Genomic DNA, 27,700 nt, shown 5'->3' on the forward strand with positions numbered 1-27,700 from the left:
TCTTCCTTGTCATCAGGGGAGATGTCTCGTCAGGTTGTGGCAGTTCTCGGCCAACGGGTCTGACTGCTGCGTTGCTCATGTGGTGACTGGGTCCTGTAGGCCAGGGTTTTTCAAAGTGCGGATCGCGACCCGCACCTGGGTCATGGGCCAGTGTCAGGAGGGTCACGGAGTGATCGGTCGCACCGTTCCCACGTTCCGGTTGCGGAAGAAGCATTCAATGGCCACTACTGGATTTTATATCGAGAATGGCAACTGTTGCCAGCTTTTAAATGAGACCATGTGCGGTCTTCTGGCCAGAAGTGGCACCAGTGAACAGCTCACCCGCCCAGTATGTACACCTGATGTTAAGCATTCTCCCATTTTCGTACTTTTGTCATCAAATCATGCAGCAGTTACTTCCATTTTCCAGCTGCTGGCAAGAGGACTGTGAAGATGGATCATTTTCTTAAAAGTAAGAAATGGCCAGAGACTCAAATAGGCAATGTACCTACTGGACAGGATCTCATAACAGAATTTACTGGAGAGAGCTGCTCAAGAGATCTCAGGGCAGGACAGAGCAGTTCTGGTGTTAGCTGTGTAGAGCTCCAGGGCCTCTGGTTAACAGCCTACAAAGAAACTTAACTCTGGAATAAAGCAGTATGAAGATGCTTTCTTGAGTATCGTTTTATCGATTATGCCAATGCAAATAAGGATGCAAAGCCCATGTGTGTTATACAGGGAAGCACTGGCAAATGAGAGAAGTTTCAAATTTTGAAGAGAAGTGGTGGGTGAGCCCCAGAGCCAGTTATTAACTTAGAGCTGACTACAAATTACAAAACTACGCTGTTGTTGTTCACCTGGTACCAAATTAAAAGCACACCAAAAGAGGCTGTAAGCATTCTGGAGTAATATCTCTCAGGAGTATGTGGTGCTGAGTAAAACATGCATTTTGTTGCTATTGCCCTTCATGACGACCTACATATGCAAAGATGGATTTTCAGTTTTCATAAAGGTGAAGATGGGACAAAGGAACTTGAAGTCTGCACGTGACGTGCACATTGCCTTCTCCTCCTCCTTTGAATCTGATTCAAGAGAGATCGTGAGGACCAAGCAGATTCACCTTCTGCATTCAAGGTAACATGGAGTGTGACGCAAAGGTTGGCTGGCGTGGGTTGCGAATATCCGAATATCGGCCGGCGTGGGTCCCGAAGGTCAATTGGTTGGCAAAAGTGGATCCCGGGAGAAAGTTTGAAAAACACTGCAGTCGGCCTTGCTCTTGGGAGGCATTACTCGGAATGGGGTGTGGGGTGGTTAACGCTGTGTAAGTCGTAGTCCATGAAGCTCTGGACCACATTTTCACGTGAGAGTTATTGTTCTATGGCCCTTTTTAGATCCAAGGCTGACACTGGCAACAGTTTCCATTGGATCGCCATGTTATTAATGACACACACTAGGCGGTCTCGACATCTCTGGGAATGATAGGCCATTGTCACAATGTTCAGCCAGCTTGCAAAGACACATCAGGAATTCTATGACCAATTCCCCAGGGGTTTGCCTGGCTATGTTGAACCAGTATCTCTGTACAATCACTGATGATTTAGGGTTGCAATGATTAGCAACAAGCTCCACAAGGTCACTAAAGGTCGCGAATCTGGGGCTACTGGGTAGGCAAGGCTTTCGATTATATTTTAACTCTGGGCTCTGCAGGCGGCCAAGACTATTACCGTTTGCTGTCAACTCCTGCAATTCCATTCGCCTGGAAGAAATACCGCATTAGTTCAGTGTGGCTGGGCCCAATCTTGCACGCCTTCCAAAGAACGGCATTTTAAAATTCTCTCTGACCTTGCTCTCACGCTGAGGAAGTCACGTGCGGCCCAGGCGTCCAGAATCGCAGCTGTAGTTTTTCCTCGTCATCAGTATGAAAGCTCATGAGACCAGAGAGAGTAGATCAAAAAGGTAGTTTATCTTCAGCCAAAAGAAAAGACCGCAATGTGGCATACAGCACAATGTGCCAACCATGCGTGTCCCAGTCCGGGATGGATTTTAAGGGTTAAATCTATGAGCCCCAGCTGATGGTCCTCCGCCCATTAGCGGGGTAGCTCGTATTTCACGAGTCCCATGGGGAGATCAATCCAGTCGTCCCTGTCCTTCTCGTGAGAGTTATTACAACAGGGTCACTTCCATACAACCATCTTTCTGTGTGGTACTCTCATAGTGTAGCCATTTAAGATGGCCACCTGCAAAGGACCACGGGAATTATGGCCAACCGAGGACTCAGAGCTTATGTGTATCAGAAACACAGGTAGCTAGACATGATCGAAGCCCCCGCTCGTTTGCATTCTTAATGGCCCGTTTCCCAGGACAATAAGACTCCAATCAAGAAACCGATACAGCCACAGACTGATCGGCGCCACTCCCTTTCCATAGAGAGCCCAACTGCCAAGGTCGATGACCGCTAAGGACCCGCCCAGCTACCAAGGCACCCGCCCCTTTATTGGCTGAAATCGAAGACAGTGATCAGAGCCCTGTCGAACTATTGGGTCCAAGGTTAAGGACCGCCCCAAAGAGCACAAAATCCCAGAGGGATAAAAGAGGACACAGCCATGTGTTCTGTCTCTTTTGGATCCGGCCTGTGCCAGCTGCTTTTGCCAACTGTAGCAAGAACTGCCAGCCAAGTCCAAGACCAAGGATTGCTACGTGACGGATGAGCTCAGCAGAGACAGAGCCACTTTCTTCGAACCAGCCAAGTAAAATCCAGATAAAGGCCACATCCATTTGCAGTGCTGGTTGCCCTGAAGTAAAGTATAGGTTATTGTAGCTGATAGGTGTAGTTTGACTTGTAGTATATTGTGCTTGAATGTCGAAGTAACCCTTGTGTGTAAATAAACCATCTTTGAACTTGAACTGACTAACTGGTTTTTGGTCATTTGATCGATTTAAGGGAAGGCATGTGGTTCAGTAAGAGAAATAGAAATACCCACAGTATTGGCGATGCTGTTGGGATATGACATCATATCATAAAGAGCAATATTATTGGCGATTCCGTTGGGACTCGATTTAGAAGTGATTTTGTCACTCCGAGAGAACCCACAAAACTTTGAAATCCAATTACGAGAGAAAGAAAGAACCACACGTGCAAGCCCATATTGAACAAATCACCGAATTTCGGAAGTGTGTACTAACCTGCAAGCGTACTAACAGGGATATAAGATAAACTCGTTAGATTGTGTCAAAACTATCAGGGAATTGTAAACCGGAAATTAGCTTAGGCCATACCCGCAGTTCAAATCGCCGCCTCATCCCCCTGTCCCAAATTAATGATAGGAAACAAAGATTAACGGTAGGAAAAGAGATAATAGAAGCAATGGCCACAAAAGCGATGGAACGTTTAATGAACCCACAGGAACCAGAGGTCGCAGCGACCAACAGAGCAGAGCAATACCCCATATGGGAGGAAGAGTTGAGGAAGTATTTGAAGGGGAAAGGATGGCCCCTTTGGTCCAATTTTTGTGCGAATGACGAGTCAGGCAGAGGAAGCATAGGACAAACTTGGTGGGACAACCTAACTGAGGTCCATAAGAAAAATGCAGCGAAAGTCCGAAAGACGATGTCAATAGTGTCCTATTTGGCACAATGCGAGGCACAGAGGTCGTGAAGACGCTCCGCAGGCAGTTAGTTGAGAAAGACAAAAAGAATGAGGGAAACAATAGTGAAAGCGAAAAGATTATTGAGCAACTCCGGGAACAGTTAGCAGCTAAAGATAAGGCGATGGCTGATATGAAACGAGCACACCAATCTTGTTTAGTTCACCGTAGCAGCTTTCAGTCCCAGTAGGATAAAGCCTACCAAGATACTACACAGTGCAAAGTCTTGGTACGAGAAGAGACAGAACAGCAGGTCGCACAGTTAACGAGTCAATGCGCGGATTTAAAAGCAGTTTTGCGAGCACTCCACAGCTCCAAAACAGAACAGAGACAGAGCACAGTCGACAACGCGAAATGCAGACAACAGATAAACAAATTGCAGTCACTGCTTTCAGTGCAGAATGGATTTAGGTATACCTTTGGACAAAATTTAGATGAGGAAGGTGCCCCCGATTGGCAAGAATTAAATGAAAGCATCCAGAGATATATTGAGGATACAGGAAATCAGAATTGAGCCCCCCATGCCCCAAAAAGGAAAGCACCCACACCACCGACTGCACAGGCAGCATACACCCCCATGAATCCGGTCATCACACAGCACAAGTCATCAGATCAGGATGAGCCTGATTTGGTTTACACCACCCCACTATCCATAACCCAGTTGCGATGCTTGCACCAAAATTGTTCCATTTCAGCCCATCGCAGACCCGCACAACTTATTTGAGGAAGTGCACCAACAGAAGGTTATGTACGGTCTCGACGAAAGAGAGGAAGTTAAACTCATAGTTATGAGCCTTAGACAGTCCGTAAGATCAGTTTTGCCTGAATCCCAAAATGTAGCAGGAGGAACCCTGCAGGAGATGAAAACGGCCATTTTAGATGCAATCGGGTACAACAAGGGAGATCCAGTTGAGGGTTTGAACCGTTGTAGGCAAAAGAAGGGAGAGCATCCAACCGCATTTGCAGGTCGCCTTTGGATCCATTTTAAGGAAGTATTTGGGGATTTGAACCACGCACACTTAAATGAGGACGACACCACTAAATGGTCCCACATTTTAGTCTCGCATGCCACAGAAGCAGGCCAAATGGCTTGGGTGAATTACGACCCTGCAGACCACACACATAATGAAATTTGGGTTTTAAAGAGACTCTCCAGGCATGGGAACAATCCCTACACAGACAGACAGATCAGGACGAGATAGAAGCAAACATGCACCCAGTTAGGACTAGCCAGGACCCAGCATGGATAAACGAGGGCAGACATGAAAGACAGCACCCCAGAGCACAGGCACCACGAGGTTGCTACAATTGTGGACACATGGGACATTACCCGCGAATGCTGACAGAACCCCCGAACCAGTACCGGCACCAACAACCAAACCCCCACCTCGGAACAATGTTAGGCCCATGCATTGTGTTGGCACCCGTTCAGACGATTTAGCGATCAGTTGCACGGTGTTCGAACTCCCCAACTTGGGTCTGCGACACACTCTGGGATACATCAGGCAGACCAGTAGTCACAGGCACAGTCTGGGGACATTCTGTCGAATTTCTTTGGGACACAGGAGGGTCCCTCACCACTTTTAACTCCTCCACCATGTTTCACCGTGACAAATGGCCCAGCACAGACACCATCAGCCTTAGTGGATTTACCGGACAGGGATACATCACAGCCCCCGTAGATATTCAGTTGGGAACATGAGCACCAGGCACCCCGTTGTTTTAGTCGATTTGCCCCAAACAGCTGAGCACATTCTAGGAATCGATTTTATGAGCTCCCATAATCTTTCCTTTGATCCAGTGAATAAATGCGTATGGAGAAAGCAGCTAGAGCCCCCACTACGCTCAGTAGGGGATTATGAACATAGGATTTGCTCAGTAGGGGACTATTGGTTTGATCCACAAACAATTAGTACAGACCAAACAATTAGAGAGGTCCTCGTGAAACACAAAGCTTCATTCGCACAACACAAACACGATTGTGGGAAGATCCCAGGTACGGTCAGTTTCAGGACCCGATCCAAAGCCACAGAAGCAACATGGTTTCCCACAGCAAGCCGAGGGTGAGATTTCTAAAGTTACCAATAGTTTATTAGACAAGGAGTTATTCGGCCCATATCATCAACACATAATGCCCCAATTTGGACCTTAAGAAAACCCAATGGTTCATGGCGACTCACGATCGACTACCGAGAACTTAACAAGGTAACCCCTTTAGCAGCCCCCACCGTTGCCACGAGTCCCGAGACCATGCTCAAGCAGGGAGTACAAAATACTTCACAGTGCTGGACATTAGCAATGGCTTTTGGTCCATCCCGTTAGACAAGGCCTGTCAATATAAGTTTGTGTTTACATTTCAAGGGCAGCAGTATACATGGACATGCCTCCCGCAAGGATTCCACAACTCCCCCTCCATTTTCCACTGACAATTGGCCAACACACTTTCCAAATTTTACCGACCTGAATGTGTTATACAGTATGTGGGTGACTTACTTCTACAGACGGACACAAAAGAAGAGCATGTAAAGCTCCTTTCGGAATTACTAGGTCTTTTGCAATCCATTGGATGAAAGGTCAACCCCAAAAAAGCCCAGATCTTAAAAGAAAAGGTCCTTTACTTAGGCACTATTATCACCCACGAGAAAAGAGAAATTGAACACAAACAAATCAAATCAATCGTTAAATTGCTCCTGCCCCACAATGTCACTGCATTCCGGTCATTCCTAGGTTTTGTAGGATATTACAGGAACAATATAGATGGTTTTGCCACAAAAGCAGCCCCAATCTCAGAACTTCTTAAAAAGAACGCCCCATGGGAATGGCTTCCGCAGCATACAGACGCCATTGATGAATTAAAACGCGCCCTAGGCACAGCCTCCACTTTGAAAGTTCCAGATCCACACTCACCCTATGCAATAGAAGTAGCAACCACCGACCGAACCCTATAAGGAGTACTCCTGCAGGAAAGACATGATCGCTTAGGACCCGTAGCCTATGCCTCACAAGTTTTAGACCCCATAGAGCAAGGATTCTCAGCCTGCGAACGGTACTTGCTCGCAGTCTTTTGGGCAGTACAGTACATCACAGGCCTTAACCCAGTAATGATCCTAACCGAGCACCCCCCCCCAACGCAACTCTTGTTAGATGGTAGATTAAAGGACAGTTCAGCCAGCCAAATCAGAGCAGCTCACTGGACACAGCTGTTACAAGGAAGGGACATTACAGTCAAACGTATCAAGGCCCACACATTTCTGGCTGACAATCTTCCGTATGCAGGGACCCCACATGAGTGCCAGATCACAGCAGCCCAACACCACACAGGACCCTTTATTCCAAGGTCACTACACCCACGTGCAGGCAGTAAAGCACAGGGGCCGAGATTCTCCCCTACCCGGCGGGGCTGGGGGTCCCGGCGTAGCGGAGTGGAGCCAACCAGTCCGGCGCGGGCCTCCCCAAAGGTGCGGAGTGGCTCCCGCTCCGCCAATGGCGCCAACGGCCTTTGGCGCTACACCGCCCGGCGTTGGGGCTGGCCGAAAGGCCTTCGCCGTTCCGCGCATGCGCCGGTGCGTCAGCGGCCGCTGACGTCACCACCGGCACATGCGCGGTATGGGGGGGGTCTCTTCCGCCTCCGCCATGGTGGAGGCCGTGGCGGCAGCGGAAGAAAAACAAAGAATGCCCCCACGGCATTGGCCCGCCCACCGATCGGTGGCTCCCGATCGCGGGCCAGGCCACCGTGGGTGTACCCCCCGGGGTCCGATCGCCGCGCGCCCCCTCAGGACCCCGCTCGCGCCACCAATCCCGCCGGCACCAGAGGTGGTTTAATCCACGCCGGTGGGATTGGCCTGTCAGCGGCGGGACTTCAGCCCATCGCGGGCAGGAGAATCGCCGCGGGGGGCAGCTTATCGGCACGGCGGGATTCCCGCTCCTGCCGATTCCTGGGTGGCGGAGAATTCCGGCCACGGCGGGGGCGAGATTTACGCCGGCTCCGGGCGATTCGCCGACTCTGCGGGGGGGCGGAGAATTCTGCCCAGGATTCCCAGACCATAGGCAACACCTTAAAGATTTATGTCGACGGTTCCTCCACGATAGAAAATGGAAAGATAATAACTGGTTGTGTAATTTATGTAGAAGACGCGCATTGGAAGAAATCTCTTTAAAATTGCCCAGCCACCTAGGTTCACAAGCAGCAGAACCCGCAGCCATAGCATATGTAGTGCAACACCCAGATTCTTTCCCAACCGCCGCAGACATACATTCGGACAGTGTCTATGTATGCAATAGCTTGACTGAATTCCTGCCCCTGTGGTAATCTAGAGGATTCGTTTCAGCCAATGGAAAACACCTCCCCTCTGCCCCGTTGTTGAAACACATTCTTAGGGCAGCCTCAGACCGCACGTACAGTATAATTAAAGTGAGAAGCCATCATCATTTGTCCCCACCCGGTAACGTAAAGGGAGACACATTAGCCAAGGCAGGATCACGCCATTGTCATTTTTGGCAGCCCCCCGAAAGCGAACCAATACATGCAGTCCAGGTTTCCCAAACCAATATTGAGGATTTAGCCAGGCCCAAAAGGCAGACGACACTTTCAAACAGATTTTAGATGGCAACTTCCCAGCCCCCTACGATAAATGGAAGGACTCACTGACGGTACAGGACGGCATAGTTTTGAAAAGTGGAAATTATGTGGTCCCCACCCAGGACAGAAACCAGATAATATACCAGTTTCATGACGGACACGGACACCAGGGGATAGACAATACCGTTGCCCATTTAAGACCATTGTGTTGGTGGCCCGATTTAAATACCGATGCAACACATCATGTAGAGAATTGTCTTATCTGCGCACAAAACAATCCGGAACGATACACAAAGAAAGGACAATTACGCCACACCCGACATGTTAATAGCCTTGGACAAATTTGCAACTCGACTACATTGGCCCCCTCCCCCTTGCAGAAATGGTTTCAAATACGTCTTAGTTGTTATAGACACCTTTACGAAATGGGTAGAAGCATTTCCGTCACGGACAAACACAGCGAAAGCCGCAGCTGAGATTTTGACCCAAGAGATATTTACACACTGGGGTCTCCCCGCAGCATTGAGTCAGACCAAAGTTCGTACTTCACCGGCAATCATGCAAAATGTTCTAACAATTTTTGGAATCAAGCAAAAATTTCACATAGCGTATCACCCCCAATCCAGCAGAATTGTTGAACGAATGAGTCGCACTTTAAAAGCGACCATTAGGAAGATGGTGCAGCAGAATAATACCACATGGGACACAGTTCTCCCATTTGCTCTTATGTTTATTCGGAACACCGTTTCCAGTTCCACAGGTTTCACCCCCCACACTCTCATGACCGGACAGCCCATGAAGGAAATGGAATATTTATTAGGTCTCGATTTGGCAAGCCTCACAGTAACCACTCTCACCCACGAAAAAGCAGTCCAACAAGTCACAGAGAATATTAAGCAGCACAGCTCGCTGCAGCTGTCCAACGAGGCGCCAGAAGAAAGCAGAGTAAAGCCTGCTTTGACAAAACCGTCCACCCCGTAGAGTATACAGTCGGTCAGCAAGTAATGGTTTCCCTCTACAACCCCAGATCTTTCCTCTCCCCCACTTTTGCAAGACCCTACTCCATCTCGGACAAAGTGAGCCCCTCAGTGTACAAGATAACGTACCCCAATGGTAAAACTGGTCGGTTCCATATCAACCAACTCAAAGTCTATGGAACCGAATGTAGCCACTCCCACCACATTTCTCTGGCAATAGGAGATGATTCCGCCCCGCCCATCAACAACTTAGTCCAACCCTCCCCCAGCCATGCCAGCACATCCACAGACCCGACCTAGTCTCCGCCCACAAGTGTGACCTTCGACCTTGAGCTTGACTCCGACGACAAAGACAGTTTTCCTGAATTGATTGCTATCCCTGACCAGTGGTACGATCTCTGCCCCCAGTCACCCCAGGCCCCGGAACCACGACAAGGATTCTTCGCCCACCCCACCTCCCCTTCCACAACCACCGCCCGACGACAGTAACTTGCCCTTCACTACCACCGCCCCTAAGCCTCACGACAAACGAACCCCCCTTTGATACCACGACAACTCTTGTAGACTGGTAAGACATGAAGATTCGGATCCTACAACGGCTCACGCGGCCATAGCACAAAAACAGCAGACACGCATCTGGCAACCGGGAGATGGTGATAATTCAGATACTGACTCTCGTTTTGGTATCCTTTTACAACGTTGTTTGGTACCCTGAGGTGTTCAGATGATGAGGAAATGACGCCGCATAAGAATTACGGTGTCCTACTTTCTGATGGAGCCTGCCCCCCTTTTTCCTCCTTGTCACATGGTTTTAATTGATGTCGGCCTGACAGCCAATTTCTTGATACACTCATAGTTACTCTTCTCACAGAGACACAGACGCAATTTACTGACCAATGGCCGTTAATGGTATAATTGTTGGATCTCATATGACTACAAATTCTTTCCGCTCGTTTCGGTCACCCAGAAAGGGAGTTAACGACATTAATCCCCACCCCACCCGAGGAACCAAATGCATCCAGTCAGTTAAGCTCGGGTAGTGGAGCAACGGCACTGATCACCGCCCGGGGATTCCACCCATTCTTGCCCTGCAGCGGCCCACACGCACCTCATGTTCCCGTCACTTCGAGTACGCTGGAATGGTTCTCTACACTTTTCACTGTCTTTGGCAGGTCTTCATTTTCCCTTCTCTGCTCTTTTATTGTGGTTTAAAGAATGCCTTTTGCCAGTCTGAACACTCATTCCTTTACCTTCCCTGACCCTCTGGTCGTTCCCCACCTGCTATTTACACGTTTGACACACTTGGTTGCCACATATGCTGCTACACGCGAACCTCTGGACCCTGGGATGAAGAAACTTTAGAAAACTGGCCGCCCTAAAATTCGGCTGGTTAAGATGAGCCTCAACCATCAATGGTTGCAGGAAAGAAAAGACTGGTCGGAGAAATTGTCCGTCCACTCTCCACATCGGCCACCAATTGCGAGAATCTCTGCACTTAAAAATAATTTTTTTTGGCACGTCTTGTCTCTCAAAATGTTATTTTTTTTTAAATGATGGAGTCACACATAGTGACGATTATAATGGGAAATTGGATTAAGGACAAGTAAAACGAGATATTAACCAAAGTTAATAACAGATATTATGCTTGCACCCCCAGGATCACACGGAACACGGAAGACAAGATGAAGCAAGGACCGCTGACATACGGTTTGATCATCGATGGACTTCTGCAACTGCGCGCACAACAAACTATTTTAACGCACACTACACCAGCCCTGAATACCACCACACCATGACACCCCACAAAGAGATAGACACTGACATCCACACTTGGTGCGAAAACATTGTCAATTGGTACCCCTTTCATACATAGGAGAGGCCCTTCTAGTAATTGCAATAATCTGCAGTGTCGTTCAGACACTTCAACTCTGTAAATGGTGAGCAAAAGCCTCCCGCTCCCCGATATATACAGTCCGATCCCCCTTCTTTGGAATTCAACAAAATTGAACGCATGTATTAATTGTTGCTAAGAATCAACCATGTACCTCTTTAACTTTATTAGGATTAAGTAGAAATGTGATGCTGCTGTTTTAAATTTTGTACTGTACGTAAGTTCTTTGATATCCACCAGCAGCATGAGAGTAGCTTAGATAGTGTTAGCTAGAGATCAACTGTGGGGATAAATTAAATGTTTTATAGTGACCATTAAAGATGAATTAATTTATGAATGTAAACGAAATATTAGGTAAATGTCCCAAACCATAGGATAGAGTAGAGTAGAACCTTGCCTTGACCAAGGGTGACCGATGCACAAAGGATGAACAGGGATCAATAGTGTGATCCACCACGCTTCGCGTTCAGGATCAAGAGGACGGGGTGTAGCCATCTAAGATGGCCACCTGCATGGGAATTATGGCCAACCCAGGACTCAAGACAGATACAGAGCTTATGTGTATCTGAAACACAGGTAGCTAGACATCATCGAAACCCCCGCTCGTTTGCATTCTCAATGGTCCATTTCCCAGGACAATAAGACTCCAATCAAGAAATCGATACAGCCACAGACTGATCGGCGCCACTCCCTTTACTCAGAGAGCCCAACTGCAAGGTCAATGACCGCTAAGGACCAGCTACCAAGGCACCCGCCCCTTTATTGGCTGAAATCGAAGACAGTGATCAGAGCCCTGTCGAACTATTGGGTCCAAGGTTAAGGACCGCCCCAAAGAGCACAAAATCCCAGAGGGATAAAAGAGGACACAGCCATGTGTTCTGTCTCTTTTGGATCTGGCCTGTGCCAGTTGCTTTTGCCAACTGTAGCAAGAACTGCCAGCCAAGTTCAAGACCAAGGATCGCTACGTGACGGATGAGCTCAGCAGAGACAGAGACACTTTCTTCGAACCAGCCAAGTGAAATCCAGATAAAGGCCATATCCATTTGCAGTGCTGGTCGCCCTGAAGTAAAGTATAGGTTATTGTAGCTGATAGGTATAGTTTAACTTGTAGTATATTGTGCTTGAATGTCGAAGTAACCCTTGTGTGTAAATAAACCATCTTTGAACTTTAACTGACTAGCTGGTTGTGTGGTAGTTTGATCGATATAAGGGAAGGCTTGCGGTTCAGTAAGAGAAATAGAAATACCCACAGTATTGGCGACACTGTTGGGATATAACATCATATTCATAAAGAGCAACAATAGTATCCCTTGCAGCTTCCTGTTCTCTTCTTTGCATACTTAGGTTGTCAAAACTAATCCGATTGTTAGTCTCGGCATTCACCTCCCCTGAAGGCTAACAAATTGCCAAAAAATATTCAGAAAATATCTCTACTCTATTCAGTACCACACCACTCAACTAGGAATTTCAACAAATGTACTCACTGGTCTGAATATTTTGGATGACATGGTTCCCCTTCCCACCACTCAAAATGTTGGTGGGGAGCACATCCTCATCGACTCTACCTGCCGTGAAGCCATTTCATGCTTAAGAGAGTGTCAATTGATGGTGGTCAAGACCTCCGCCATTCATTCGGGAGGAAGTCCCGGCACAGAGAGCGGCCGAACAATCTGATTGGCCAGCAGCATATCTCTAGTCACCGCAATAAGAGCTACAGTGGACTGACGAGGACGTTCAAGATGCCTGAAGCCAAGTCCCAGGATTGGACGGCAAATACGCTTTTGGGCTCCCAAGGCAAGATAAGGGAAGGCCTGGGGACCTGGGGAGATGGAAAGTGGTTAAATGGGGTGTTGGGGGACAGGCCAGGGGTTGTGTGGGGGGGGGGGGGAAAGAAAGGGGGTCCAGCAGCCACCAGACTTTAAGGGGGGCATCATCAGTTACAAACAAGAGCTTCTGATGAATGTGCGCCCCACGACGCACTCACACCAACCCCATTCTCGGCTAATGCCTAAGCCCATTCATTTTTGGGCTTCCCCACAGGGAAATCCTCGCAGCAGCCTACAAATTGAGACTGGGTAGGAAATGGCCTTTAAATGGACAATAATTGACCATTTAAAGGCGTCCCCTGGGGCAAGGGAATTCTAAGGCCTTGCCCACACCAATGTAAAACCCCTGCAAGGTCAAGGCGGGCAGAAACCAAGACAGTTCCTTCTATTTCATGTTCCACCATTGCCTAAAAACCCACCGGTGGGGCACCGTGAAATTTAGGTCACCATTTTTGCCTGTGGGTGATATTTACATTGTAGGGCCCCAATTTGCACAAGATTATTAGTCTACTATAGTTGCTCAGGTGGCTATTTAGGTTGCGTAATCTGAGCACCCCAGGAAAATGGTACCATTTCATCACCAACAGAAGCTAGATGCTAACTATTTCGCTACGATTTTTGAAATGCTATTGCCCCATTTCCACCTGGCAGAATGCCTCAAAATGCACTCCATTGTTTGAGCTGGGTAGAGCGAAATGTATTTTCTGTGTTTGTCTGTGCTGTCCGACTTTGAAGAGCTTAATGTCTAATGTCTTATTCCTCGCACTGACATCCCCTACCTTAAGGGAGAAAACATTCAGGAGTTAAAAATGATTTACCTTTATTTCATTATTTATTCTTCTATTTTCCTGGTGAGCTCAACTCTGAATTAATTAGTTTGTTACTATTTTGTTTGCAATTAGCTAAAAAGTTACTAACTGCCAAGGTACAAAATATTCCAATTAAGGAATAATATAACTATGTACATAATAGTAGTAGATTTGGCTAATTACTGATAATAAAGTATATTTTGTTCTATCTGTAACTACATTTACTGCTGTCTGAATTATACCTAAGCAGATCAATAAAAGGGATATGAAATATTGTCAATTAACCAATCTACCAGTTATAATTGAAACGTACTCTTGCTTGTTCACGCAGTTGATCAACAATCAAACGATCAACCCGGGAAGGGTTTGATGGTAGCCTGGGAATGGGTGTATTATTTGAACTGGTCACTCTCTTTCCTGGGTAGTTCCGGGCAAGTGCTGCTTCAGTCTTAAAAGGGGAAAAGGGGAAAATCATCATAAGGAACACCAGTTGACAAGATTAAACTTCAAAAGAAAAAATGATTTTCATGTGACAATTTAGCTCAAGTGTTTACTGATGTGTCAAGCTATAAACCAGGCACTCATACAACATGGCAATGGCACAGCTGAAAAATATCACAGAATCGTGGAATCACTACAATGCAGAAGGGAGCTATTTGGCCCATCGAGTCTGCACCAACCCTCCGAAGGTCACCCTACCTCGGCCCAGATCCCCACCCTATGCCCGTAACCCCACCTAACCTTTTGGACTAAGGGGAAATTTAGCATGTCCAATCCGCCGAACCTGCACATCTTTGGACTGTGGGAAGAAACCAGAGCAACTGGAGGAAAGCCACACAGACACGGAAAGAATGTGCAAACTCCACACAGAGAGGCTCCCGAAGCCCAAATTGAACCCGGGTCCCTGGCGCTGTGAGGCAGTGCTAACCACTGTGCAACCACGCTGCCCCCTCAAAACAAAATCCACAAAGAAAGAAAAAACATTAATTCCATCAAGTCTATTCTTTCATAAATCATGTAAAATTTGTGCTATTTTGGGCTCCATTCAGCTGGTGTGGGGAATTTAAAATGTCATACTCGCACATTAAGGGGTTTTTATCTGATTTTAGACTGAGGCATGGTGCCGGAGCAAAAAAGAGTTTCAGTCTGACTGTGCCATCTGATCTGAGATTCTGGCATTGAGTACCTGAAATAGGAAAAATGCCAATTTTTCAGCACTAACCCTCATCATCTTGCAAGCACATTTTAAAAAGGCATAAATATGGAGAGCAATAGAAGTATTCCAAATGTTTAATGCAAAGGAAATTAACTCGTCAAAAAAGTGGGCTTCAATATAGAACAAACAGCAAACTAGCTTTAAGAAATGCTGAGAAATGTTTCCCTGTAATATGCCCAATACAGGCAAGCAATAATCTACAACTTTGTCAGAACCTGTAAAATTTGGCACGGACAATGAATTGCGATAATATATAATCTGGATTGAAAATTTCTCTTCATTCCATCCCAAGAATGCCTGTTGGAAAATCAGGCAGAGTGCGAATTGAGCACAAGGTCAAGGACCCAATTTTCTGACATACGCCAACATGCTCTGCATCATGGATTGAACCTGGGAAAATTAGATTCCTGTTATTTTGTGATTACAAAATAGAGGGAATAAAACAAACAAGAATTAATTTTACTTATTGTGCAAATCTTACTCAGACTCGAAAAACATTCAGATCTACGCATTTTAAACAATGATTTAAGAATCGATTAAGCTGAATTAATAAAATCCATTCATTAGAATAAACATACATCAAACCATAATTCAAATGATACTGCAATATACAAAGCGAATTTAAGATTTTTGAATTATAGTGTGTAGCACAACCATGGGCAAAAGGATGAAATAGAGTACGGTTTAAAAAATGCCAAAACAATGTAAGCAAAACACCCGACAATGACATACCGTATTTTTATTCGTTCATGGGATGTAGGCGCCATTGGCTAAGCCAGCATTTATTGCCCATCCCTAACTGCCCTTGAAGGGGCAGTTACGAGTCAACCACATTGCTGTGGATCTGGAGTCACATGTCGGCCAGACCAGCTAAAGATTGTAGATTTCCTTCACTAATGGGCATTAGTAAACCAAATGGGTTTTTACAACAATTGACAATGGTTTCATGGTTATTAGACTTTTTAATTCCAGATTTTTATTGAATTCAAATTTCACCAACCTGGGACCGCAGAGCAAAACATTACGTCTCTAGATTACGAGTCATGTGACAATACCACTATGCCACCGCCTTCCTATAACATAGTGCAGCTGTTCTTAAAGTTGTTTAAATATAGCAATTAAGGGAAATGTGTAACAATTTGAGGAGTAAATGTCCTGATTCACATCAAACACGCTGAAAACCACCTCAGATAGTAATTGAAAACAAACGCCACTGAGAAGCGTGTTTTGAAATAGTACAGCTAGACTGTATTTTTTCAAAACAAAATATTAACTACACAAATAGTTAAAGAATTTGAAGCATTTCTCTCCTTGTCCATACTGGAATAAATCTAGGTGGAGACTATGCAACCTATTTCATTATTTCTGTACTTAAAAACAATTATTTCATGGAATGTGGGTGCCCTAGCTAGGCCAGCTTTTAACTGTGCATCCCTATATGTCTTTGAGGTGACGGTGAGCTGCATTCTTGAAGCACTATTGTCCATTTGGTGTAGGTACACCCACAGTGCTGCTAGGGTGTTCCAGAATTTTAACGTAGCAACAGTGAAGGAACAGCAATATAGTTTCAAGGCTGGATTGTGGTGGCTTGTAGAGGACCTTGGTGGTGGTGATCCCATGTATCTGCTGTTCTTGTCCCCTAGGTATTACAGGTCACGGGTTTGGAAAGTGCTGTTGAAGCACCTTTATGAGTTGCTGTAGTGTATCTTGTAGGTGTATGCACTGCTGCCACTGTGTATCAGTGGCAGAGGGAGTGAATGTTTAATGTGGTGGACGGGGTGCCAATCAAGCAGGCTGCTTTGTCCAGAATTGTATCAAGCTCATTGAGTGTTGTTGGCGCTGCACTCATCCAAGCAAGTGGGCAGTGTTCCATCATGCTCTGACCTGTGCCTTGTAGGTGGTGAATAGGCTTTGGGGAGTCAGATGAATTACTCATCTGACTCCCCAAAACTCCCCAGGAACAGTGGAGAACCTTCCAAGCAATTTTTCACAGTGCTCAGCAAAGGTTTATACCAACAAAAAGGAAGGACGGTAAAAAGAAGGAAAATCGACGTGGATATCTAAGGAAATAAGGGAGAGTATCAAATTGAAGGAAAAAGCATACAAAGTGGCAAAGATTAGTGGGAGACTAGAGGACTGGGAAATCTTTAGAGGGCAACAGAAAGCTACTAAAAAAGCTATAAAGAAGAGTAAGATAGAGTATGAAAGTAAACTTGCTCAGAATTAAAAACAGATAGTGAAAGTTTCTGCAAATATATAGAACAAAAAAGAGTGGCTACGGTTAGAGGATAAGAAGGGAGATTTAATAATGGGAGCTGAAGAAATGGCTGAGGAACTGAACAGGTTTTTTGGGTCAATCTTCACATTGGAAGACACAAATAACATGGCTATGACAAGTGAGGACCTTGAGATGATTGTTATAACTAAGGAGGTAGTGATGGGCAAGTTAATGGGGTTAAAGGTAGACAAGTCTCCTGGCCCTGATGGAATGCATCCCAGAGTACTAAAAGAGATTATCATAGATCATAGAATTTACAGTGCAGAAGGAGGCCATTCGGCCCATCGAGTCTGCACCGGCTCTTCGAAAGAGCACCCTACCCAAGCCCACAACCCCACCCTATCCCCATAACCCAGTAACCCCACCCAACACTAAGGGCAATTTTGGACACTAAGGGCAATTTATCATGGCCAATCCACTTAACCTGCACATCTTTGGATTGTGGGAGGAAACCGGAGCACCCGGAGGAATCCCACGCGCACACGGGGAGGATGTGCAGACTCCGCACAGACAATGACCCAAGCCGGAATCGAACCTGGGACCCTGGAGCTGTGAAGCAATTGTGCTATCCACAATGCTACCGTGCTGAGGGAAATTGCAAATGCACTAGTGATAATTTACCAAAATTCACTAGACTCTGGGGTGGTCCCGGCGGATTGGAAAATAAGCAAACGTGACACCACTGTTTAAAAAAGGCGGTAGACAGAAAGCGGGTTATTATAGGCCAGTTAGCTTAACTTCGGTAGTAGGGAAGATGCTGGAATCTATCATCAAGGAAGAAATAGCGAGGCATCTGGATGGAAATTGTCCCATTGGGCAGATGCAGCATGGGTTCATAAAGGGCAAGTCGTGCCTAACTAATTTAGTGGAATTTTTTGAGGACATTACCCGTGCGATAGATAACGGGGAGCCAATGGATGTGGTATATCAGGATTTCCAGAAAGCTTTTGACAAGATGCCACACAAAAGGTTGCTGCATAAGATAAAGATGCATGGCATTAAGGGTAAAGTAGTAGCATGGATAGAGGAATGGTTAATTAATAGAAAGCAAAGAGTGGGGATTAATAGGTGTTTCTCTGGTTGGCAATCAGTAGCTAGTGGTGTCCCTCAGGGATCAGTGTTGGGCACACAATTGTTCACAATTTACGTTGATGACTTGGAGTTGGGGACCAAATGCAATGTGTCCAAGTTTGCAGACGACACTAAGATGAGTGGCAAAGCAAAAGGTGCAGAGGATACCGGAAGTCTGCAGAGGGATTTGGATAGGTTAAGTGAATGGGCTAGGATCTGGCAGATGGAATACAATGTTGACAAATGTGAGGTTATCCATTGTGGTAGGAATAACAGCAAAAGGGATTATTATTATTTAAATGATAAAATATTAAAACATGCTGCTGTGCAGAGACCTGGGTGTGCAAGTGCATGAGTCGCAAAAAGTTGGTTTACAGGTGCAACAGGTAATTAAGAAGGCAAATGGAATTTTGTCCTTCATTGCGAGAGGGATGGAGTTTAAGACTAGGGAGGTTATGCTGCAATTGTATAAGGTGTTAGTGAGGCCACACCTGAAGTATTGTGTTCAGTTTTGGTTTCCTTACCTGAGAAAGGACGTACTGGCAGTGGAGGGTGTGCAGAGGAGATTCACGAGGTTAATCCCAGAGTTGAGGGGGTTGGATTACGAGGAGAGGTTGAGTAGACTGGGACTGTACTCGTTGGAATTTAGAAGGATGCGGGGGGATCTTATAGAAACATATAAAATTATGATGGGAATAGATAGGATAGATGCGGGCAGGTTGTCTCCACTGGCGGGTGAAAGCAGAACTAGGGGACGTAGCCTCAAAATAAGGTGAAGTAGATTAAGGACTGAGTTTAGGAGGAACTTCTTCACCCAAAGGGGTGTGAATCTATGGAATTCCCTGCCCAGTGAAGCAGTTAAGGCTCCTTCATTAAATGTTTTTAAGATAAAGATAGATAGTTTTTTGAAGAATAAAGGGATTAAGGGTTATGGTGTTCGGGCCGGAAGGTGGAGCTGTCGTAGTCAATATTTTCCCCGGGACTGTGATAGAAAGATTCAACCATGATTCATTAGGTAAGCAAAACTAAGCTTTATTTACGGACTAAAACTGCTAGCTGTATGGCTGAGACTTGAAGTCGGAAGGCAGTCAAGTACAAACTGCTGGTTCCCTTCCAAGTCTGCGATATCACAAAAGAATAAGAAGATTTTTATACATTATAGGATCAAGATAACATGAATACAGCTTGGTCAGGAATTTGATCAAAAGTAAAACATAAGTAATAATCATTACAATGGCGTCACCTTGCTGACCTTTAGAGGACTCGGGGTCTCATATCATTATCTTGTCTTTTGGTACATGTTTTAAGAGATGGAGCAAATTTGTTTATGTATCGACAGAGACAAGTTTTTAGCTTATCGTATGTATTTAGACTGCTCTGGTCTTATGACGAACGAACTTTATCCGAGTTTAGAGTCAGCCAGTTCTCGGGTCAAGTTGACCTTGGCCTGCTTGTATTTGTGCCTTAGGTTATGCGAAGTCAGTTAAAATTTAATTGTACCAAGAAAACTTGACTAGTTTTCCCATCGTGCTATTATTTGCTTCGCACAATACCACAGAGCTGATTCCACAAAAGATCAGCCATGATCTCATTGAATGGCGGAGCAGGCTCGAGCGGCCAGATGGCCTACTCCTGCTCCTATGTTCACCACAGGATACCTAGCCTCTGACCTGCTCTTGCAGCCACATTTATATGGCTAGCCCAATTCAGTTTCTGGTCAATAGTAAGTCCCAGAATGTTGTTAGTTGGGAATTCATTGACGGTAATACTATTGGATGTTATGGGGAGATGGTTAGATTCTCTCTTCCAGGTGATGGTCATTACCTGGCACTTGTATGGCACGATGATACATGCCACTAATCAACTCACACCTCACATTGTCCAGTCTTGCTGCATATGGAAACACACTGCTTCAGTATCTGAGGAGTTGTGAATAGTGCTGAACATTGTGCAATCATCAACAAATATCCCCACTTCTGACCTTATGATGGAGGGAAGGGTCATTGATGAAGATGTTTGAGTCTAGGATACTACTGTGAAGACCTTCTGCAGCGCTGTGCTGACACTAGATTGACGTCCAACAACTACAACTATCTGGCTTTGTGTTAGTTACTCCTCCAACCAGCGGAGTGTTTCCCCCAATTCCCACTGACTTCAATTTTGCTCGGGCTCCTTGATGCCATACTTGATCAAATGCTGCCTTGATGTCAAGGGCAGTCACTCTCACCTCACCGCTTGAATTCAGCTGTTTTGTCCATGTTTGGACGAAGGCTGTAATGAGGTCAGGAACTGAGAAGCCCTGCCCGAACCCAAACTGAGTACAAGTGGGCAGTTTATTGCTAACCATGACACCTTCCATCATTTTGCTGATGATCGAGAGTAGTCTCCTGGGATGGTATATGGCCGTGTTGGATTAGTCTTTCTTTTTATGGCCTTGTCATGTTGGATCTCCTGAGCGGAGGACTGCATCAAGCCCATCTAATCTTCCATCTATTTAAACAAAAAGGCAGAAATTCGGATGGACTTCCTTGTTGGACTACAATACTCCTCTGTTCTGGGTTTCCTCTATTTGTTAGATCCGGTGATCCAATATACTAAGACACAACAGTGGTGAAAATCTATGCCCATAAATAGAAAATATCTATGAATATCCGTAAGCTAATGAAAATAATTAATTTAGTCATTCTTCTCTACTTGTACAAAAAGTTGATGAATTTGTTTATTACATTAGCATTTTCACAATATATTGAAGTGAAAGAAAAGCCTACGTGTACTTTTGTTTTTCACATTTTTAGTAGGATAACTAAGCCCCGCCATGAATTTATTTGGCTTTTAAAAGAAAATGACAACATTATTGCTTGCACAGAAATCCTCAAACAGGGTCACTCTCAGAGATCTTCCATGGTTAACTAGGCCCATGGCTGACATTACGTAGAAGTCACCCGTTGGTCCTACTCCATTACGCAATTAGATAATGACTGAACTCCTTTTCTCTGTAACCCTTCAAATATTTATCTGACAAAAATCTCTCTACTTCAGCTTTGATTTATCAATTGATTTGCTGAGGGAATAAGTTCCAGATTTCCACTATTATGTGTGTTAAGAAGTGCTTCCTGACATCACCCCTGAATGGCCGAGCTTTAATTCTAAAGTCATGTCCACTTGTTCTAAAATCCTTTAGCAAAGGAAATAGTTTCTTTCTAGCCTATAAATTATAACATAGAACAGTATAGCACAGTACAGGTCTTTCGGCCCATGATGTTGTGCCGACCATTTATCCTAATCTAAGATCAACCTAACCTATACCCCTTCAATTTACTGCTGTCAATGTGCTTGTCCAAGAGTCACTTAAATGTCCCTAATGACTCAAACTCCACCACCTCCGCTGGCAGCGCATTCCACGCACCCACCACTCTCTGTGTAAAGAACTTACCCCTGACATCTCCCCTATACCTTTCTCCAATCACCTTAAAATGATGTCCCCTCGTGACAGCCATTTCCGCCCTGGGGAAAAGTCTCTGAATATCCACTCTGCCCATGCCTATCATCACTTTGTACACCTCTATCAAGTCACCTCTCTTCCTTCATCGCTCCAGTGAGAAAAACCCTAGCACTCTCAGCATTTCTTCATATGCAAGAAGTCTTAACACCAGGTTAAAGTCCAACAGGTTTGTTTCAAATCACTAGCTTTCAGAGCACTGTTCCTTCCTCAGGTGAATGAAGAGGTAGGTTCCAGAAACATATATATAGTCAAAGATGCAAGACGATACTTTGAATGCCATACTTTGAATTCACCCCCCATCATCTGGCCTGGGCTTGCAAAATCCTACCAACTGTCCTGACTTGAGACAATTCACACCTCTTTAACCTGGGGTTACCCCTCTCTCTGAATCTGTAAAGACTTAATTATCTGAAAATGCTTCCATTCAAAGTATCGTCTTGCATATTTGACTTTGTCTATATATATGTTTCTGGAACCTATCTCTTCATTCACCTGAGGAAGGAGCAGTGCTCCAAAAGCGAGTGATTTGAAACAACCATGTTGGACTTTAACCTGGTGTTCTAAGACTTCTTACTGTGGTCACTCCAGTCCAACGCCGGCATCTCCACATCATTTCATTAGACATGCCCTCCAATCCAGGCAGCATCCTGGTAAATCTCCTCTGCACCCTCTCCAAAGCATCCACATCCTTCCTATAATGAGGTGACCAGAACTGGACATAATATTCCAAGTGTGGTCTAATCAGGGTTTTATAAAGCTGCAGCAAAACCTTGCAGCTCTTAAACTCAATCCTCCTGTTAATGAAAGCCAACACACCATACACCTTCTTAACAACCCTATCAAACTGGGTGGCAGCTTTGAGGGATCTATGTTCATGGATCCCAAGATCCCTCTGTTCCTCCACACTTTTAAGAATCCTGCCTTTAATCTGGTATTCAGCATTCAAATTCGACCTTCCGAAATGAATCACTTCACATTTATCTAGGTTGAACTCCATCTGCCACTTCTCAGCCCAGCTCTGCATCCGGTCAATGTACTGTTATAACCTGCAACAGCTCTCATCACTATCTACAACTCCACCAACCTTAGTGTCATCGACAAATTTACTAACCCACCCTTCCACTTCCTCATCCAAGTCATTTATAAAAACCACAAAGAGCAGAGGTCCCAGAACAGATCCCTGCGGGACACCACTGGTCACCAACCTGCAGGCGGATTATTTTCCATCTCGCTGTCTTCTTTAGGCCAGCCAATTCTGTAGACAAACAGCCAAATTTCCCTGTATCCCATGCCCCCGGACTTTCTGAATGAGACTACCATAGGGAACCTTATCAAATGCCTTACTGAAATCCATATACACCACATCCACTGCCCAACCTTCATCAATGTGTCTCGTCACATCCTCAAAAGAATTTAATGAGGCTTGTGAAATATGACCTGCCCCTCACAAAGGCATGCTGACTATCTTTAATCAAACTATGTTTTTCTAAATAGTCATAAATACTGGCCGGGATTCTCCGATATCGCGGACAAGCTTTGACACCAGAGTCAACGGGCCTCCAGGCCCAGTAATTCGCCTGTTCTCCGGGGGCTAGAACAGCACCGGAGTGCTGTGCGCTGCTCCGGCGCCAAAAGCCGGCCCTGCATGGCCAGCGTGGGCCCGCGCATTGTGCGCTGGCGCATGGTTGCCATCTCCGTGCTGTCCCCCCGCAACATGGCGGAGCCCTACAGGGGCCCTGCGCGGAGGAACATAGGCCCCCCCCCCAGAATGAGCACACCCGCCAATTGGTAGCACCCGATTGCGGGCCTGGCCAACGTGGAGGACCCCACCGGTGTCGGATCTCCCCCCCCCTACCAAGGACGGCTCCCGCAGCCAGAACGCCGAGGTGACGCTGGGTGGGACCATATGTGAACCACGGCGGCGGGCACTCGGACAGTCGAGCGTGGAGAATTGCCGCGGGGGGTGCTTTCAACGGCCCCAACCGGCACCGTGGCGAGCGCGCAGACACGATTGGTGCCGATTCGCCGGAGAATCGGTGGCCCGGCGTCGCAGGATTCTCCGACACGGTGGGGCTCAGAGAATCCCGGCCCCTATCTCAGAATCCTTTCCAGTGTTTTGCTCACCATAGACGCAAGACTGACTGGTCTGTAATTCCCAGGTATTTCCCTATTCCCTTTCTTGAACAGGGGAACAACATTCGCCTCCCTCCAATCATCCGGTACCACTCAGTGGAGTGTGAGGACGCAAATATCATCTCCAACGGCACAGCAATCTCTTCCCTCGCTTCCCGTAGTAGCCTTGGGTATATCCCATCTGCCCCAGGGGACTTATCTATCCTGATGCTTTTCAAAATGTGCAGCACATCCTCCTTCATAATATCAACCTGTTCCAGCCTATTAACCTGGTTCACTCTGTTCTCACGAGCAATAAGGTTCCTCTCTCTAGTGAATACTGAAGCAAAATATTCATTTAGGGCTTCCCCTACCACCTCAGACTCTAGTTCCCTCCACCATCCCTGATCGGCCCAACTCTCAATCTGATCATCCTCTTATTTCTCACATAGGGGTTTTCCCTAATCCTTCCTGCCAGGGCTTTTTCATGTCACCTTCTAGCTCTCCTAAGTTCATTTTTGAGCCCTTCCTGGCTACCTTGTAACCCTCTAGAGCCATGCCAGATCCTTGCTTCCTCAACCTTACGTAAGCTTCCTTCTTCCTCTTGATTAGAAGCTCCACTTCTCTAGTCACTGAAGGCTCCTTGACCTTACCATTCCTTCCTTGTCTCAGTGGGACAAAACTATCCAGCACTCGCAGCAACTGCTCCTTAGATAACACCCACATTAATAATCGTAAATAACTCAATGAGATCACTCACTAATATTCTATACTTTAGGAAATACTAGCTTAGTCTATGCAACCTTTCATCACAATTTAATCCTTTCAGCACTGGTATCATTTTGGTGAATTTCTGCATCCCCTCCAAATTCAATGCATCAGTACAGAGCATTGATGCAGAGAACTGAATGCTGTATTCGGCAGATGCAGTCAACAATAACTATATGCAACTGTAACATAACTTCCACTCTTTTCTTTTCCAGCCACCTGTCAGCTAGGTAGTTGTAAGTTCTGTGCATGGATCTTGAATATCTGTGTCAAATGGAATTTATAACCACTATTCTTATCCCGTCTCCAAACTATTTTTCAACCCATGTCTAAAGGTTGCCTCCAATTCCATTCCATTATTTTTTTTCTAACAGCTTCTCATGTGAAATCTTAAGAATTGTGGGAAATCTAGAACTAGGGGACACAGTTTAAAAGTATTGAATCTCCCATTCAATATTAAGATGAGAACAAATTTCTTCTCACAAGAGGATGTCTGATCTATGGAATTCTCTTCCACAAAGAGCGGTGGGGACCGGGTCAATAAATATATTCAAGGCCGAGTTGGACAGATTTTTGATTGACAAGTGAGTCAATGGTTCTGGGGAAAAGACAGGAAAGTGGAGTTGAGGCCACAATTAGATCAGCCATGAAGATGAATCGAACGGCCTATTCCTATTACTGCTCCTATTGCTTATGATTCTGTAATCATGATCTTGTTATTTATATACACCTCCAAAACATTCAACATCAGTTGACATCTCCCTTATTTTCCATGTCATTAACCTCAAAAAATTCAACCAAATTGGTTAGATATTACCTGTTGAAAATTCATGTGGGCTCTCTGAATAATTCCTATTTGTTGAGGTACTCAGCTAATCATCTAGTAACAACTCCACGACCAACCTGACCCCACAACCAACATGAGACTAGCAAGTCTATAATTTCCTAGTTTCTCTCTCCAATCCTTCTTAAATAGAGAGTTATCTTCAGAATTTTCCAATCAAAGGGAACAATTCTTTAATCAAAAGAGTTTTGGAAGAACAGGACTTCATCTCCAATTTCCGCACCTATTTACTTTAATGCACCGATTTGGAAACCATCAGGTTCTGGGGATTTGTCAATCTTCAGTCTTTTTCTCCAGCATCCATAGCGACAGAGAAATGCCTTTATCTTTTAATAGAGCGATGTTTGGGCCTCACGGTAGCATGGTGGTTAGCATCAATGCTTCACAGCTCCAGGGTCCCAGGTTCAATTCCCGGCTGGGTCACTGTCTGTGTGGAGTCTGCACGTCCTCCCCGTGTGTGCGTGGGTTTCCTCCGGGTGCTCCGGTTTCCTCCCACAGTCCAAAGATGTGCGGGTTAGGTGGATTGGCCATGCTAAATTGCCCGTAGTTAATGGGGGGGATTGTTGGGTTACGGGTATACGGGTTACGTGGGGTAGTCATTGCTCGGCACAACATCGGGGGCCGGGGGGCCTGTTCTGTGCTGTACTGTTCTATTAAACACTGAATCCCAGAGATAGAGGATTTTATCTGTCATTATGCACAGAGGATACAAACACCACCGTTAGATAACATAGCATAGGATTTATAGCAGAAATAAGCCACCGCCCAACCAGTCTGTGCCAGTGTTTATGCTTCATTTGAGCCTCCTCCCATCTTTTCTCATCTAAATCTATTATAACCCTTTATTTCCTTCTACTTTGTACTCTTGCCTTGCTTCCTTAATGCATCTATACTATTATCTTCAATCAATCCCTGAGGTAGTGAGTTCCACACTCACCACTTACACAAAAGCTGTATTTTTTTTAAAACCCAGTGCCACTTTGCACTTGTCTCCCTGTCCCCTTTGTATAAAGCGATAAAGGGTGTATTGCACATAGAACATACAGTGCAGAAGGAGGCCATTCGGCCCATCGAGTCTGCACCGACCCACTTAAACCCTCACTTCCACTCTATCCCCATAACCCAATAACCCCTCCTAACCTTTTTGGTCACTAGGAAATTTATCATGCACAATCCACCTAACCTGCACGTCTGGGGACTGTGGGAGGAATCCGGAGCACCCGGAGGAAACTCACGCAGACACGAAAAGGTGCAGACTCCGCACAGACAGTGACCTAGCGGGGAATCGAGCCTAGGACCCTGGCGCTGTGAAGCCACAGTGCTATCCACTTGTGCTACCGTGCTGCCCGAAGGCTGTCGATAATTGTAATTTTTCAGTGCGTGTGGTTTCAAGGGGCAGTTTGTATCCATCTTATTGTAAATTGTTTTGAATAATCAGTAGTGTCTGCTTTCTTTCTAAACAGATGCCTGTTTTTAAGGCTGTCTGCGAGCAGTTTTCTGTCTAATTCACTGTCAAGGTTCACTGCATTGCTGGACAAGGAAACATTTACACTACATGCTGAAATTAATGAAAAATGTACTTTAAGCCAATGGATCATACGCAAAACAAATTATTTGAGTTTTGTGATAATTCATATGGCATACAGGGAGGATTATTCAGTTCTGCTGTTTAAAAAGCAGAAGAAATCAGATCCCAGGACTTGTAGGTCAGTTAACTGCATGTCACTTGGGAAAGGTGATGGAAGATATTAGGCACGTAATGCATCCTTATCTGAAGAGATTGGAAGTTATTAGAAAATCCCAGCATGAATTTAGGAAACACAGGTTGTTCGAAGATTAATGGCTGATGCTAGTCTAATTTATAGTGTTCAGCTCAATTTCCAGAAAGTCAAGTGCCACACAGAAAACTATTGGGGAAAATTGAATCAGTGAGATTGACAAATTGATTGCATTATTAGGGACAGAGGTTATAGACATGGTTCTGCATTGGACAAATCATGAATGGAGGTCCGACAGGAACGCATGAATGGATTGCTCCTTTTCAACATCCTGAAATGTTTTGGATGAAGACATCAATGGAGCCATTTACAAGTCAGCTAATATATGCAAGATAGCAATTTGCATTATATGGGTTACTGGTGAATTTAAATAAAACAGGGAAATGTGCTTGTATGTAGCTTATATGCTACAAATGCTTACGTTTT

General features: G+C 45.5%; 1 protein-coding gene and 1 long non-coding RNA gene across 5 annotated transcripts in view; one reads left to right on the forward strand and one right to left on the reverse strand.

Annotated features, from left to right (window-relative positions):
* LOC119953860 overlaps positions 1–11,372 on the forward strand; it is a 41,293-nt gene extending 29,921 nt beyond the window's left edge. Inside the window, exon 5 of the long non-coding RNA XR_005458127.1 lies at positions 10,837–11,372. This is a non-coding gene — a long non-coding RNA (uncharacterized LOC119953860). The remainder of the gene's footprint in view (positions 1–10,836) is intronic.
* moto (minamoto) overlaps positions 1–27,700 on the reverse strand; it is a 122,843-nt gene that overhangs the window by 42,786 nt on the left and 52,357 nt on the right. For 2 of the 4 annotated variants that reach the window (XM_038778439.1, XM_038778437.1), the window contains one exon: positions 14,019–14,153. The exons of 1 other annotated variant lie outside the window; for it this stretch is intronic. In XM_038778439.1, the coding sequence (XP_038634367.1) occupies positions 14,019–14,153 (135 nt within the window). Of the gene's footprint in view, positions 1–14,018; positions 14,157–27,700 lie in introns of those variants that run through there. One more of the 4 variants, XM_038778440.1, reaches the window with a different exon arrangement.

Source organism: Scyliorhinus canicula, chromosome 19, assembly GCF_902713615.1.
Source record: "Scyliorhinus canicula chromosome 19, sScyCan1.1, whole genome shotgun sequence".
Classification (NCBI taxonomy): domain Eukaryota; kingdom Metazoa; phylum Chordata; class Chondrichthyes; order Carcharhiniformes; family Scyliorhinidae; genus Scyliorhinus; species Scyliorhinus canicula.